Here is an 18044-nt window from a genome sequence, read left to right on the forward strand (position 1 = left end):
CCATAAATGTCGCAATTACCGCTGTCAGTTCCATTGCAAACCACGACAGCGCTGCTTGTGTTTGGAACTATTCACGCCCTACATGAACCACGTGACCACCCGCGGCGAGAACAGACAGTGTCGCGACTCTCTTTATATGGCTCTAGGCATAGTGTCTTCCGGGCTGAGGAGGTCAAAGTGCATCATTCGCTGTCGCCTTGTAAATCTGCACTGCCCCCTAGGGCCTGGCATGAATACTGCATCGTTATCATGCGGAATTGCGACATTGTTTGAATGGAGACGGAACCATACGAATGCGACCATGAAATTTTTCGTCTTCTCGGAGAGTCACCATGTATACGGCCCTATTATCTCCCGTTTTACTTAGTCGATTGACTTCAAGTAAAAACGGGCGTGGACCTAAACTTCCACACTTTTAAATGAGACTAACCAGTGGCATGTGGGTAATGTAATTACAACATGATGAGGCCTCAAACATGATATGTGTACACGTGTCGCCGCCGACACGTCAGGTGTTAAAGGATTAACATGGTTTTTCATCACCTGAAGTCCCTGTGTGCGACTGATATGTTCCCAAAACCTCGAGAATTAAAGCATTAAATAGACGCACCTTCTTTGCTGTGTTGTGTTGAGTTGTAAAACAACTGGTTTTCTGACAATACTTCCTGGGTGAATGATTGACATACATACTGGACCAATCAGGTAATCTAATTCACTAAGCAAAAGATGAGAAGCAAACTAAGCTAACCAACTGCATCGTATCACCTTATACCCAAAGAATGTAAACATTTTACATTGGTTTTCATCCATTTTTGTCAATTGTAGGTACAGCTCCAGCCACAAGGAAAACTTTGTTGGCAAAGATTCCCATCCCCGTCAGAAATAAAAATTAATCCATCTCCCATTGTAGGCTCCGCAACAAGAGTTACGCGTAAAGGTGGAAACACACAATAGGAGATTTGGTCGCGCGACTTCACGAGACTTTTTGGAATTAAACTATTACAGCCAATGCCCAACAGCGTTAGCCCTCCGCACTTTGCTTTAGTTCACTAAACTTTCGTTGTCCAAAAAATGACTAGGTCCTATCTGTTGGAATAGTGCCACTCCTGTAGCATATCGTAGCTGAACAAATTACCTTCCCATGACCCTGGTACTGTTTACTGCCTTTAAGTGATTGAACTGGTCCCAGTGGGCCTGATTTCGCAGAGTATGGAGAAAATATAACGCAAATCAATAGCATAGAATCCACAATCCCCTCTCCAATTATACAAGCATACTGTGGAAGGCGTGTAAGGGATTCCAGTGCAGGTCTTATTATTTTGCTGACCTTAGGCCGGAGCTGCCATCTCAAAAGTTTCATAGAAATGGAGCAGCACTACTCTTAGTCTTCATAGATGGTTTGTCTTGGGGGTATTATTATTTGATGGTTACATTTGTTTTAAAATCTTAAGCATTGAAGTGGGTAAACAATGGTGGGGAAAAAAGCCATGTCCGTGCTTGGTGGTGGTTGGGTGGTGGGTTTCGTTGCTCTCAATTTTTATTAACAAAATCTGGCATTTGAACATCAGTGTGTTGACTTTTTATATCCTTTTGTGATGAATCTCAAGACATATAAAAATTCACCTGAAAATGAAAACAAAGAGTTGATCTTGCAAACAACCGTTTCCTGCATATCCTGAGTTTGATATTCCATTGAGTCATTGATCACTGCTGTGGTCCCAAAATTATTCAAAACACATAAAAAGACGTTGAACTGGGTGACACCTTCTGTCAGGACAACAAACAAGGGCATTCCGGTTTATTTTTGGTTCATCCCACCGAAACTTTTGTGCTGCTATTTATATACACCTGCTCATATTAATCAGCTTCTGAAAATAGTCAAGGCAATCTTAAGAACGATTAGTTATTCTGATTAAAAATCAATGCAAAGCTTTAATGCTGTTTTTCTTTTTACAGGCACACCAATAAATTGATCAGAAATGTAAATGCATGAATACAAAAGTGCTCTACCTAATTAGTGGATGCAATCAAACAGTCGGGTGGGGAGAGTAGCCAAAAATTTTACTCAACTCTAGTGTTACTTCAAAATATTATTAGTCAAGTAAAATAGTATAACCAGTCATCAAAAAATGAACTCAACATTTATCTTTTCAGAACCACAAGTTTTTATCCTCGTGGTTCCCTTAAAGTGCCTGCAAAAAGCATGTTTATTTCATATTTCACGTGGTATTTTATGCCTCTGAATGAAATGGACCGCTTGGATGTATGTGGAAGCGATGTATATATTTATTCAATTTTTTTGGATCCAGTGCCATGAAAATGAGTGACTTCCTGTATTGACGAGGAATGCAAATGCGACGTCAGGGGGCTAATCATCTTCGGTATGCATCCCATGCTACAGTATGCAGAACGACTGCGGATTTAGCTGATTTTGCGGATTGTTACGTTTATTTTTCACATCACGCCAGCCCAATGTGCTGCAGGCTTTTGTTGCTGCACCGGGGAGAGGCCTGTGAGCCTTTTTGGGTTTCAAAAAGTTCCCATTCACTGCAGATAATGGGCAAAACAAGACAAATGTGGGACCATTGTGAGGTGAGTAAGTTACATGTTTCATATTAAGTCAAATACTGGGATAATGGCACATGTTTTAATAAGGAGGTGGCTTGCATTTTGTAGGTGAAAATACTCCCAGTCAACCAAGAGGGCCACACGGTTGACGACCAGCGGCTTGTCGCACACCATGGTCGTTGGCCGATAAAGGTGTGCCCGCCGAGAATGCGCTTTCCTCACCTTGGCCACGAGCAGAACCCCGCTCCAACGTCGGCCGGTTTGGCTGACTGATCCAGCCCGGACGGTCCTATTCGCATGCCTGCGAGAGTGCGCTTTCCGTGGTTTGGCCATGAGCAGCCCCCTGCTCCGACGTCGGCCGGCTTGTCTGGCGGTCATTTTCCTGCTGGGTCCCCGGCAACGAGCACTCCTGCTTGCAGCAGGGGAGCAATGAGCCGAAACTTGCTCACCGCCGGGGGCTGGCCAATCGGTGAAGACAATCAACCCCGCTGCCATGTGTGACATGAGTCCAAAAGGCGAGAATAAGTCTACACTAGGACGCATAATGGCCTTAAAGGTGTAATTAGTTGGACTATACGGCATGTCGGCCACACTAGTATGCCTATTATCCGGATTAGTTGTTATAAGGATAAAGTATGCGGGTAATGTTACCCGCAGCCTACGCGCCGCCTAATATGGACTGCTGTCACCGTACAACATTCGGATACTCGGGAAGGGACGTCATGCCGTCACTGTTTTTAGTGCGGCATGACAGCATTGTAAACAATGGAGGCGGACGATCACGACGTGGCATTCCTGCTCTTTTCTTTTCCACACATTTTTCTTGAACCTTCAAACTACGTCTCAATAATAGGCTTCAATTCAGTTCCCATTAGGGGTCCTCCCATCACGGATGAGGTGGAGATGAGCATTTTTTACAGAGCTCGTCTCCCGAGTTGTCTCCGATCAGCCAGCTGCTGGGCTGGCCCCTCCCAACTCAATGCCGACCGAACATGAGTACTGTATATAAAAATATGTAGAGGAAAATTAAACCCCGAAAAGTGACCTGCATGGTACCCCCAGTCAAAGAGGTGCGCGATCAGTTTTTTTCCCAGACATTTCTGCCTGTCAAAACTGTTGCCACTTCCAGGATCGCCACTTTTATGCACGAGCAGTCCTGGTTGCTGCTTCCAGGAAATATACTCAGCGCCACACCATGTGCTTCTATACATTATTTTCCAAGTGGGGAGAGCGCAACTGAGCATCGATTGTAACATCCCAAGTAATGATGTCAGTGGCGTGGGTCAGTGGTAGAGTAGTTGTCCCCCAACCTGGAGGTTGTGGGTTCGATTCTCCGCCCTGATGAACTCGTCTAAGTATCCTTGAGTAAGATACTGAACCCCATGTTGCTCCTGGTGCTGCGTCACCAGTAGGTGGATGGCGATGTAGTGTCAAGCGCTTTAAGAGCCTTGAAAGGTGGAAAAGTGCTATACGAGTATAACACCATTTACCAAAGATTTATTTCAATCACAACACGGCACCTGCTCGTAAAAGCAGAGTGTGCTTTCCCTTCCACTCTCGCTCCTGTGTGATGCTTTTAATTATGATCACGAAAAAAAACAGTGATCACAAAATAATGACAGTCTAGAAGGTGTAGTAATTGCAAAATTTCCCGCTGGCTAGGAATGAGTGTCCGCTTGAGAGTTAACCGCGCGGGCGATAACATAACACATGAGGCTTCTCCTTTTTACGCATGCGTAGTTTGCGCAAATGCAGGCGTACCCTGCAGAAGCGGGGAGGCCCTTAAACTTAATTATCAAAGTAACTAAGCTACTTTAAATGTAATCTATCAGTTACTTTTTACCCATTTTTCTCCCTTTGCCGCCTCAACATAAGAAGGACAACAGAAAAATGTCATCACATGTAATTGACTTTCCGATGATTGAATTTAAAGGGGAATATCACAATTTCGCGCTAGCTTAGCCACTCCGGAGCCCTGAATCTAACAAATATCTGACAAACTGCTTGGAATTTGTTGAAATCAACTCCACCGACCAATTTAACCCCGCTAACTCTAAGATTAAGCCTAATGTCAAAACTTCTGAATTTCGGGTTATGGTTAACAGCATATCAGTGCCAGTGTAAAACAATGCAAACTGACGCCACAATAATCAACAACACACAAGTGGATTGTACAGTGCAATAAACACAAAGGTGGTGGCAGGCGCGGACGCGCGTTCAGCCGTGCACATTAACAACCCGGAAGTACTCCTCTTAACACACACGCGGTAACTAAGCACTTTACACTCAATCGGACTTACAACACATCCCACAGATGCTAAACGAACACATTACCTCACGGCATAAATGTGCAACATGCATATCATGTAAACAAAGCTTGCCAACTTGGAGCGATGACTGCTCGTTGTTGCTACGGCAAAGCTACGAAACGGCCGCGCATGTAGGGGGTCCAACCTTTTGCTGATACCCTCCAGAATGAAGGAAAAAGACTCACCTTCATTCATGGATATCCACAGATCAACATTCCCTTGCAACGTCTCAGCACTCGGTGCGAATGTCCACCAGCCTCAGTCCCACAACACGTAACGCGAGACCAAAACAGGAAATAGATAAGTGGTTGTCATGGAAACACGTACCGGGAACCTTTTATTTTAGCATTTTCTATTCAAAATGCTCTTCGTACATGACGACAATATTTTTCGTTCTACATATGTTATGAGCCAATGAAAAAATAGTAATGCAGAGACACTAAGGAAACTAACTTTAATCAGATTACTGGTGTAGAAAAATGAACGCGTTAGATTACTCATTACTGAGAAAAGTAATCAGATTACAGTAACGCGTTACTAACTAACGCGTTACTGACAACACTGGTTATGATGCCATCATTTGAAGAGTGAAACTAAAAATAGAAATAATACAAATCAATTTCGTCCTCGATACCAAACAGGTTCGCATCAACGTAAATAAATGATAATTAGCTGCTATTACAGCAATGACACAAACAGTTAGCATGCGTTCGCTAGCATTAGCACATCGTTCAAACAACTGCACAACTGGCTCTTAGTGTCCGATCGCGGGTGGAAAACAGACAACAACAACAGAAACGATGATACACACAGGCGTTGCCTCTGTAGAGATATTTTACAAGCATAAAAAATGAACGTAGGCTCGCAGCCATGTTTCTCTCTCTCTCTCTCTCTCTCTCTCTCTCTCTCTCTCTCTCTCTCTCTCTCTCTTTCTCTCTCTCAAACAATGATTACATTTTGCTGCTCTGTGTCGTATTTTATTTGCTCTGAATCTTCCCCCTGCATTGGCTCAATTCTAAATCAGATTAAATCGTGACCCTGCCGACGTGATCATCCAGCTGGGGACGCTACAGCGCTATAATAACTAATAGGGGCTAAACGGCAGATTAAAAGAATAATTTCTCGTCATCTGTGCTTTGCCAAATTGTTGCATATAGTCGAATCGTCTCAAAATATGATTCTAATTCACATAATAATGCAATTTAAGATTTTTTTTTTTTAATGCTGTCACAGGCACTTTAAATTCAGTGATTGCAAATTCCTGGGGTCTCTATTTTTTGTCAAGTAATTGATGATACAGCAACATTTTCCTTGTCCCCAGTCTCTATTTTTTGTCAAGTAATTGATAATACAGCAACATTTTCCTTGTCCCTAGGCAACCTCACTTTAAAAAAAATTTGTATCAAAAGATGTGTATCAAAAAACAGAGAAGAGCATCACAAACTGTGAAGTCAATCCTTTTCAATGCTCACTAATTTGAATCAATAAGAAATGCTCGAGTGTTGGCTGATTTACAAACATTACAAGCCAACTCACCGGTTAATTTTGCGATTTGTCTAATTTCCAATTTGTAGCCTACAATCCATGATTAAGGGCTTCTATTTTTACCATTTATCTCCCTCATTTACTCTTATCTGTCTAGTCATCGGTTTCACATTGTCAAGACACCTCCCTCGCCCCATTTCTAACGAACAGGAACAAGAAACCATTATCTGCTTGTGTATTTTTCTCCTGCTCTTTTGACAGAAAGTATTTTAAAGTTGGAACAATTTTGAGTGTGTTGTTTTTGGTTTTTTTCCCCCTCAAAGTATTTGTATAATGCTTTGCTACCTTTTATTTATCAATAAACTATATGTATCGTTGTTGTCAAGCACTTTTAGGACCTTTCCTAGTTTTTGTAATGGGCTATAGAAATAAATTTGATTTGATTGGAGTAATTTCTGTAGACGAGTGAAGCTGAACTGGAGTAAATGAGACAGCTTGACATTATGGGCGACTTTACAGAGCAGACTTATTCGGCTTTGATCAGGACCTCAATGCATGTATACTGTAGTTATAGGACCCATCCTTATTTGAAACATTTATCGCAAATGCCTCACAAAGCTCACATCCTAAAGTTTAAAAGTAGTAATTATGGATGCACTTGTAGAGGACAAAGAGGGTGATTCGGTAAAGATTTAAGAGTCCTATTACGCTGCAGTCTTTTCTTGACCATTTCTACTTGTCTGTTAATTTGAACTGAAAAAGCCTCTTTCACTTCTGTTGCTCAAGTCAATTTCTCTGACCTTCTATTACTTAGAACAAAAGAAATACTGACTGAAATGGACTCACTGTATTACCAATCCAGCACCCTTAATTCAGCCTTTTATTTCATATTTCACAATTTCAGATGGGTTGCCTGTCAATCAAGTGTCTACATGTGCATCAGTATGCATTTTGCAGCACACATCTTAGCATGATGTTACTCCACACAAGCTTCTGAGGAAGATAGTTGACATTGGAATCACTGAAATGGGTGTTGCTGCATATGGCAGATCGAGACATGTCACTGCTGAGACAGATGGTGGTAAAGATGATGGGATGCAGCTTGAAAAGAGTCAGCTGTCTCCAGAAAGAATATACTTTGTATGTGTGTAGGTGTGTGCATTTGTGAATCTTGCAAGCTCTGTTCCACTCTTCAATAACCTTGCTGTCTCCACTTGTATTTTATTCAAAATGGACTATCAGCAGAGCCTGCAGGGACGCTTTTTCTCCCAGGATCTGTCAAGAAGCTATAGAACAAGCTTGATCGTTGAAAGTCTTGGAAAGGCATGAGAAATTATTGATGGCTCCAAACACTCATGGTAAGGTACTGGAGAAGTGTTGAAACCTAGACTTTGAACAAAGGCGTAATATTCAAGCTGTAAGGCTACCAATTTTGTAACATCCTTCCAAGCTGCTTATCCTTACGATGGTCATGGGGGTGCTGTTGCCCATCCCAGCTAACTATGGACAGTAGGCGGGGTATACCATGAATCGGTTGCCAGCCAATTGCAGGATACAAGAGGGGTCAATGTAAAGTGTTCAATCACCCTATTGTGCATGTTCTTGGGATGAGGGAGGAAACCAGAGTTCCCGGAGAAAAGCCCACGGAGGCATGGGGAGAACATGCAAACTCCACACAAAAAGACCGGAACCTGGGATTGAACCCTTGATCTCAGAACTGTGAGGTGTATTTGCTAACCACTTGATCACCATGCCATCCAATTTTAAAACACGTTGGAATGAATGTCCTTATACTGTTACTTTTCCCCTGCATCAAATCAAGAAATATGACTGTATTCAGTGCAAACATAAATCAAATCTTAATCTGAACCAGCATTTGTAGGAAAAAAAATCCATAGGTGCCTTATAGAGGTACGACTCCACACGTGTGTTGATTAATTTCTCCTTGTCTTTTTCTTATTTCTTAGATTCCAACAACTACGATACCACTTATAGCAAAGAGGTCAAATGTGAAGACAATCACAGGAACTAAAACAGAACCTGACATGACATAGAAACCACTTAGCATGTCTGTGTCCTGGCTGTTCAGTATGGTATGGCCAAGTAGACACTGCCAAGACACTGAAGCTCCTTTCAGACATGTCCTAAAGTCTAGTAATGTGACAATATTTAGGTAGTTCACGATAATGTGTAAATACAATCGGCTGGTTCAGCTTACTCCCATACGACATACAGAGATGGGTGGTAATGCGTTACATGTACTCCATTTCATTTACTTATTTAATTTAAAAATGTACTACTAAGAGTAGTTTTACCAAGCCATACTTTTTACTTTTACTTGAATAGATTGTGAAGAAGAAACTCGTACTCTGCTACTTTGGGCTACGCAAGAGTCGTTACATTTTTCCTCTTTATTCTATAAATTAGATTTATTATATATATATATATATATATATATATTTTTGCCAGCGATGCCATGAGTAACACTAGTAATTTCACCAATGAGTCGCAACAATAATCACATTACATTCCACCAATCAGATACAAGCTTGCCGTTCTATGATCACGCCGGCCTTTTCAATCACGTGGCGTCTTTAAAGCACCTTAAAAAATGAAATATTTAACATAGAACGCTGCCCACATGAATCGAAAGCGCGGATTTAAACCTCTCTCCCAGTTTTTATTTGGCACCGATTGATCACGGAAAACTGGAGATATGATCCTTTTAGTTTCATAATAGTAACTAAGAAGGAACCACAGTATTCACTATTCAAACTAGAAACTATTTTCTCCCCTAGAGGGCACTAACGCTATTTGTCAAATAAGACTTCATTTTGTCTTTTTTTTTCCCACCTGAATTCATTTTTTTTTTTTTAATTTTGTATTCTTTGGCTTAATGTGGTTATGTCATGGGTTATTGAACCGTTACATTTTAACAACAGTGCATATAGATAAATTTGTGCTGAAAGAAAAAAAAAAAAAAAAAAAGAAAGAAAGCAATTCCTCACAATGTTCCTCATTATTTGATTATTCTTTTGACTGGATACCTTTTTATGTGTACTTGAGTACATTTTTTGGATGACTACTTTAACTTTTATTTAAGTAATATTATTTTGAAGTAATGCTACACTTACTTGGGTAAAAATTTTGGCTACTTTACCCACCTCTGTCAAATAGAGCTGTCCCAAACGACTAATTTTCTCCCGATTAGTCAGCCGACTATTTTTACGATTAGTCGACTAATCTAATATATTATTTATTTTTTTACTAATTAAGCAATTACATTTTTGTTGACGCATATTAATTCACAAAAATTTTTTGGAACACTTCAATTATTTACTAAAGTACAAATAAATACGTAAATAACATTAATAAATCACAAATAAACAATGAGGTGGAATGCTGATAGCATTAACTAGTGCAAAAGAATGGAATGTAAACAGATTCAGAACACTGCCTTTGCCTTTTCAAAATGATTCAAAACAATTCTTAAAAAAATATCTAGCATTAATAATATAGTATACTACTATATATAATATTATTATAATAATTATTCATTGCCAATCAGATTTTTTATAGAGGGTGTCATTTTAAAGCTATTCTTAGTGTAGAATCTGAATTCTGAGGTATGTGGGAATAACTCCAGAAGTTGTTATTCATATGATGCACATGACGTGCTTTTATTTTTAAATGTTCACTGGAAGCACATTCGCTAAGCCGCTAACCGTAATCTTTACACGCCGCATAAAAAGCACTTTTCGTCATTGCTTTTTCATTTAGAAATGCTGGTAACCAGTGATGTTTCATGTTTGAAGTGTCACATTGGCGTTTTGGAGAAGACTGTCAATGTTCTATAGCACGCTAAAGTAAGTTGTCTTTTTTCCCCATTAGCCTTAATGTAGCAATGCTAATGTTTAGAGTGTTTAAGATAGATGCGTTTCCTTATTTTGTATGTCTGAATTTGAATACTATGGCGTAATAAACGTCTGTGAAGTGAACTGTAGTCTCATATGCCATCAACACGCACGCATACATGTATACACACACACACGCGCGTTGATAAAATGTAGCCATGAAAATTACCGCCCTCATTTTTGTTTACCGTGTGATAAATGGACTCATTTGATATTGCGACAGGCTTAGCAACTCCAATAAAACATGTCGTTAGTTAGTTAGATGGAGTTACGATCTGCCAGCTTGTTGTCTCCTGTCGTCTTCCAAAATTACAACTGGGTGACGTTGCTTTAGGAGTTCATTCACGGCCGACGTGTAACCAAGCTTGGCATTGAAGACACAGGACACAACAGTATACCCTCCTTTGTTTCGTTGGAATAAGTCAATGTTTTGGCCACTCTAGTGCGCTTTTTTGGCTTTGTGCCGGTTTCCCTCGCTTGCATTCCGAGCGTCCAAAATTCTCAACTTTCCACGCATATATTTTTTTTACCCTTCTTTAACCGTTGACGGGATGTTGTGCTCGTCGAAGCATTTACGTCATCAATGACGTCAACTACATCGACTAGTAGGGACAGCACTACTTTCAAGTACAAAAAGGATAAGTTCTTACCTTGTGGAGGTCAGACAATTGCTGATATCGTATTAAACCTTCGTTATTGGGAAACTGCCTCCGACATAACAAACAGGCTAACAATTTTTGGCTACTCTACCCACCTCTAATTACACTTTAATTTACTGCCCAGCAACGTAGTCAAAATTACATATCATTTGCGGTAGGCATTATTGTCTGAATACAAGGCGTAGTTTTGTACTTCAGAGTGCAGAAGTTAATGATCCAGATATCATAAGACCACAGCATACTCTGTAGTACTCCTCACTTTTTCTTCTTCGCAGAGGCTAAAATGTTGAATGCGACGGCGTGAGACTTGTGGTTATCACCACTTACTTTTGAGAGACTGGTGTGAATCACACAAAAACTCACATTGTAAATAGTGTATTGTTAAACAATAAGGTGTGCTTATAGCGTGTATTTTCTCTCTTTTTTTTTTTTTTTTTCTTTAAGCCTTGTTGTTGGAACGTGACATTGTTCAGTTTGGTTTTAAAGTTCACCTCGAATGACTGCGCCAGCTCACTCTGCATAGCTGAAAAGAAGTGAACTGTCCATGTTCCGGCAAACGGCCTTATGTCTGACACAGATACAGTATACTGTAGTACATTGCAGGTCACATTACACTGCAATGTGTGGTTTTGTTATCTGGAAGCAAGTGAATGTAAAACAAATCTTGAAATACTGTAAATTTAATGCTTAAACATTGCTGTACACTCTGCTTTGTTACGTTTGTTTAGCAATAAATAAAAAATAAAAAAAAAAAAAAAACAATATGGTTAACCCTTTGACTGTTGGACACTTGCACGTAATTCCTTATCTCCAGACCACCCATTTAAAAATGAAAAAAATAAAAAAGATTTCATTTGTTAAATGAGCAGATTCATTCCTCTCGCTAAAAAGCCCAAGTATCTAAAGACAGTCTGTCATGATTTTCTGTCTGATCTCCAGCCTTTATCATCCTTGAAGGATAAAGAATATGGATTTTGTTTTGAATCTCATTGTTCATCGTCCAGTTTTGAACATCTTAAAAAATGTTTTTTTTTTCCCCTTAATGTCCTTTTCGCTGTCCTTCACCTTCTCTCAACGCTAGTATATTTTATTAGTCAGTCAGGTGGTGACATAAAACATACACACTTATAGTAATATATCCACACACTGTCTGCCATCATTTTGTGTGTGATTGCAGTTATTATTGAGTCAGATGATAATGTAAAGTGGGCCACGTGAAATACTATATGGATGTGGAATTTACTCCACGTACCAGTTCGATGGGAGTAGTTGAAGGGTTAAATCTTTGTAGGATTTTCATTAAAACAACATTTGTACATGATGACCTTCAATGTAATCGGCTATAATTGCATGTTACACTACAGCTGCACCATGTCAAAAATTTAGCGTATGCCAAAACTGTGGAAGTTACCGACATCTGCGGTGCATAAGCAGAATAACAATATTGTGGCGTATAAAAGGTTAATGAATGTTGAGAAGTGGAGCAGTGTTCTTTATGTGAGCATCTGGTTGATTGACACAGTTGAGAAAAATGGGGAATACAAGTTTGGATTTTCGCAGGTTAAATTGGCATTTGAGACAGCAGACTTGTTATATTCTGCCTTGAGACAGCACCTGTTGGGTACTGTAAATACACACACTCACACAATGGGTGCTATACAAACTCATTTCAACAACAGTCCAGACCTAGATTAACAATTTTGCATGCTCACACTTCAGCCGCATCTGCTGGTTATTGAAAATGGGGAAGCAGCTTTATGAAATTTAGATGAGTTTGATTAAGTTGATTTGCTGAGTAAATTTTTTTGGGGGGACATTTCTCAAAGTGTTACAGCAATAAATTAATTACATCTTTACAACACTAAAGCCAACTGGAGTAGCAAAAAAAAGACTCGCATTGTAATGTAATTTTACACTGTGCAAAATATCAACTCTATCGTACACATTACTATACGGTGGACAGTACGAACATCGGCATGAGAAAAAATGAGTCATTATGCGAGCAGTTTTCCACTATACCAGCGCTAGAAAAGCTGCTTTCTTGCTTTGAGTGTCCTAGTTCCTCGGCATATGAGCATCTTGCGTCAACGGAATCCATGCATCTGCCCACCTCTTGCCTCATCATCGTTGTCCCTGCTGTGTGGGTGTGCGTGTTAGCCCGGTGTGAAAGTGGGCCGGAACGGTCCGGAACAGTGTTACGGTAAGAGATTCGGCGCCGGAACTGGGCGGAACGGTGCTTTGATCCCGAAAATATGACAGCAACTGTCAAAACCCTATGCTAAAATCAACCTGCCTCGCTGCCACACGGGCATTTCCAAGAGGAAAACAATCTACTAACGTCAGATTTACATACGTAAGTGTTAACAGCAAGCATAATAAAGTGCTTGAGTAGTGTCATCCATTTCCACTGATATTTATTATTTATTTATTCCACGTACAGCATAGAGCTACACAGCTGCAGCAGATATCTGAGTTTGACGAGTCGCGTCGATGTGCGATTGTCTGACAAACTGACATGTGATCAGCATGCATAGTTAGCTTTGATTGGTTCAAATGCACATGTTTTCTGGAACAAAAAAAGAACAAGCTTGTTTAATTAATGCAAAAAAAAAAGGGGCAAAGCAACGGAAAATTTATCAGATCTTTGAGAGAAAGGAAAGAGTTGGAGAGACTTATTTTATTTTATCTGATGGAGGGGTTCAAAACATCATGTTACCCCGATAATGCCTGACCCCAGAAATAATGAACAGAAAATTCAGATTTTTTCAATTTGAAAGCTTTTTGTGGTCCTTAAATTTAATTAAAAAAAACAAACAAACATTTTTCTCAGTTAATTTGTATAAATACAGTATGTTCTCGAATTTGTATCATAAATGATACATTAAGCATTACATGCAATTCTCGTGGTAAAACAAATATAACAAGTTAGATTGAACACAATAAGGTTTTAAACAATTTGTTTTACTGCAGTGAGGTAAAGAAATGCTTGTCTCAAATGTAAAACATTTGGCAGGATAGTTTATGTACAATTTGAACTTACATTGGAATGAAAAAGTAGCTGAACTTTTTGGAAGTTCTCACATTTCTGCATAAAATCACCATCAAATGTGATCTGATCTTTATCAAATGTGCGCAGATGAAAATACAGTGTCTTCTTTAACTAAAACCCACACAAACATTTCATATTTTAATGAGGATAGCATGCAAACAATGGCAGAAGGGGGAAAAATAAGTAAGTGAACTTAAACAGCAATTGAAACCACTTTTTACCAAACATTTTAAGTCAGGTCTTAATCAGTCAGTGCTCAATCACTGATGAGTGGTTTAAAGATGCCCTGCCCACTATCAAACACACACCTGGTAAGAAATGTCTTGATGAGAAGCATTGTCTGATTGGATTCATGGCTCGGTCAAAAGAGCTGTGTGAAGACCTGCGATCAAGGATTGTTGATTTGTGTAAAGCTGGGAAAGGATGCAAAACCATTTCTAAAAGTCTGGACGTTCATCAATCGACAGAGAAGTTTCCTACTTCTCTCCTGAGGACTGGCCCCCCACCAAAGATGGGCGCCAACAGTTCAGCGCAGAATACTAAGAGAGGTAAAAAAGAACCCTATAGTGTCTGCTAAAGACTTGCAAAAATCACTGGCACAGTCCAATATTTCCGTGCGCACATCAACTATACTGCATGTAAAACTATGGCCAAGAAGGGTGTTCATGGGAGGACTCCACAGAGGAAGCCGCTGCTGTCTAAAAAAACATTGTTGCTCGTTTAATGTTCGCAAAAAGGCACTTGAACACTCCACAGAAGTTTTGGCAAAATATTTTGTGGCCTGATGAAACCAAAATTGAATTGTTTGGGAGTAACACACAACGTCACCTGTGGAGGAAAAATGGAACAGCTCACCAGCATCAACACTTTATCCCCACCGTGAAGCATTATGGAGGGAGCATCATGATTTGGGGCTGTTTTGCTGACTCAGGGCCTGGACAACATGCAATCATTAATGGAAGAATGAATTCAAACGTTTATCAGTATGTTTTGCAGAAAAACCTGAGGTCATCTGTCGGACAGTTGAAGCTAAAAAGAGGATGGATGCTGCGACAAGACAATGATACAAAACACAGAAGTGGTTCACTTACTTATATTTCCCCCTTCTGTCATTCTTTGCATACTATCCTCATTAAAATATGAAAACCTATAAATGTTCGGGTGGTTTTAGTTAAACACTGTTTTTTCATCTGTGTGATTTTGACAAAGATCAGCTCACATTTGATTGGGATTTTATGCAGAAATGTGAGAAATTCCAAAAGGTTCGGATACTTTTTCATACCACTGTATTTTTGTTCCTTTACATACAGTATGTTAGGCTACTTATTTCATCATAATATGAAAAAGTCAATGTTTCTGTTATCTTAAAAATATATTCCATTTCACTGTGCATAATGTAGGTTTTGTACTTATATTTTCTTCATGTATGTTACTTTAAATACAATTTTGAATGAGAATCAGTTTTTCATGTATGTCTTGTTACAGTAAGTGTAATACATGAGCCTAATGCATGTGTAAAACCAGACTTTGTCTTTTTTTTTTTTTTTTTTTTTTTGCATTTCTGTGGTTTAAGGGGGTTTGACCCCCCCAACCAAAAAAAAAAAAAAAGAATTCTGGCTCTGTTGCAACCTTTTTCTAGCCACTTTCACCCCTGGTGTTAACAATCTTTGTAAAAAGTAGAAGCGTAAAAATAACTTTTTTTTTTTTTTTTTTTTTTTAATATATACTTTTATTTTCTTTTTGAGGTTATTTCACCTTAAAAATGATAAATATTTCGGAGTAACATGGGGAGTTACATGTACCCCGTTACATTTACTTGAGTAACTTTTTAAAATGTACTTCCAAAAGTAGTTTTACTAAGCTATACTTTTTACCTTTACAAGAGTAGATTTGTGAAGAAAAAATGCTACTCTTACTCCACTACTTTGGGCTCCACAAGAGTTATTTTTTTGCCAGCGATGCTAAGAGTAACTATACCGATTTCACCAATGAGACGTCGCAACAATAATCACATGATTCCATGATACCAATCAGACACAAGCTCGCCGTTCTAGTTTCACTCGAGCCTGTTCAATCATGTGTCTTTAAAGCACCGTAAAAAATGATGTATTTGATATAGAGTGATGCCCTCAACATGACTCGAAAGCATGGATTTAACCTCTCTCCCAGTTTTTATTTGGCACCGACTGACCATGGATAGCCAGAGATATGATTCTTTTAATTTCAAAATAGTAATTATGAAGGAACTCTTCACTATTCAAACTACTGAACTGTTTTCTCCATGAGAGCGCACTTATGCTCTTTGGATGAATAATGCTTCATTTATGTAATTTTTTTCTCTCTTCGGAATTCGGATATATATATATTTCTTTGTCATAATGTGGTTACGTAATGGGTTATTGTACAGTGTTATTATAACAACAGTTCATATAGATAACTTTATGTTAAAAAAAAATACCATTGTTAAAATTTTTTTTTTTAAAAATTCAACAAAAATATTAGTAGTTACTTACACTGTTAGTCATTACTTGAGTATTCTTTTCATCAAATACTTTTTTACAGTACATTTTTTGGACAACTACTTTTACCTTTGCTTGAGTAATATTATTTGGGAGTAAAGCTACTGTTACTTGAGTGCAATTTTTGGCTACTTTACCCACCTCTGGTCATTGAAAGTGTTGCGCACATTAACTGGAATTCACTTATTTTTTTCTGAAGAAAATACATTCAATATAAAAGCACATTCACGTTACGAGCTTGGTCATGAAATGGATTGATTTTGTATCATGAGTTTCCACTTTTTAAGTTATAATGTGCGGATAATTAATTTATAATTGCCTACTACATGTGATTAAAAGAAAGAGTTAGCAGCAGATACTGTTCTCACAAACAATACAATAATATTGTCACAGGAGAGAAAGCTGTGTGCGCACCCATTCCTCGAGATCTACGGTGGCGATCTGATCCACTTCATGGCTCCATTGGCCCAGCAGGAAGACTTCTATGTTCCTGAAGTCCGTCTAGCAGAAAAGCTTTCAGAACAAGAAAAATTCAAGTCTAACAGGGAAATCTCAGGTATGTTCTCTTCAGGAAAGAAAAAAACGGAGTATTAGTTGAACCTTTTTCTGAACACATCTGAGGCAGTTCAGTAGAATCACAGAAACAAAAACACACTTAATGTTTCATTAATCATTATTGCAAAGGCACATTAAAGTCGCTTATGGGTTGCATTACTGCATTGCATTCTGTGAACAATTTAGGCAAAAGATTTTGGTGACTACCCTCTGCACATTGTGTTTTTTTTTTTTTTTTTTTTTTTTTTTGATCAAAGGACACCATGCACTGAGACCTGCTAGGCTTGATAGGCTTTTGAGGCTCTACATTCAGTAGGCCTTTGTTGTACAAAATCACCTTTTTTTCAAACCATAAAAGGTCGAGAGTCGGTCAATAAATTGGGGATTCCTACAGAAAGAAGATCTGGGCAAGAAGGAAGGAAAGTGATGCTATATTGAAGGCGAGACATGCTTCTATTCACTTGAATGCACCTGGCGCATACATATTGGCCACAAGCTTCGATAACTTCAAACAACACACACACCCCAGTACGAATAAAGAACAACATACAGTGCTGCTCGAAAGTTTGTGAACCCCACAGCGATGGTCAGATTTTTTGTAAAAAAAACTAAAATAACCTTATTAAATGTTAAGTTATACCCAAATCCACAATACTGACATTCCAAATAATGGACTGAAACAAAAGAAATAGTTATATTGTCATTCTTTATTTAACAAAAGTGGTTGATTTATTAAAAACTCAGATATCATGTGTGCAAAAGTATGTGAACCCCTTCAGTTAATAGGATATTGCGCCTCCTTTTGCAGAGATTACCTCAACCAAACGGTTTCTGTAGTGACTAATCAGCCTCTCACATCTACTTTGGGGGATTTTTGCCCATTCTTCCTTGCAGAACGCAGTCAGTTGAGAGAGGTTTGGTGGGCGTCTGGCATGAACTGCTCGCTTCAGGTCCCGCCACAGCATTTCAATGGGATTTAGGTCAGG

General features: G+C 39.0%; 1 protein-coding gene across 1 annotated transcript in view; it reads left to right on the forward strand.

The window, feature by feature from the left end:
• LOC130921538 (testis-expressed protein 264) overlaps positions 1–17136 on the forward strand; it is a 65613-nt gene extending 48477 nt beyond the window's left edge. The window contains 2 exon segments of the mRNA XM_057845562.1: positions 16897–17059; positions 17129–17136. Of these exon segments, the coding sequence (XP_057701545.1) occupies positions 16897–17059; positions 17129–17136 (171 nt within the window).
• Positions 17137–18044: the final 908 nt, after the last annotated feature.

The sequence above is a fragment of the Corythoichthys intestinalis genome, chromosome 9 (genome assembly GCF_030265065.1).
Source record: "Corythoichthys intestinalis isolate RoL2023-P3 chromosome 9, ASM3026506v1, whole genome shotgun sequence".
NCBI lineage: Eukaryota > Metazoa > Chordata > Actinopteri > Syngnathiformes > Syngnathidae > Corythoichthys > Corythoichthys intestinalis.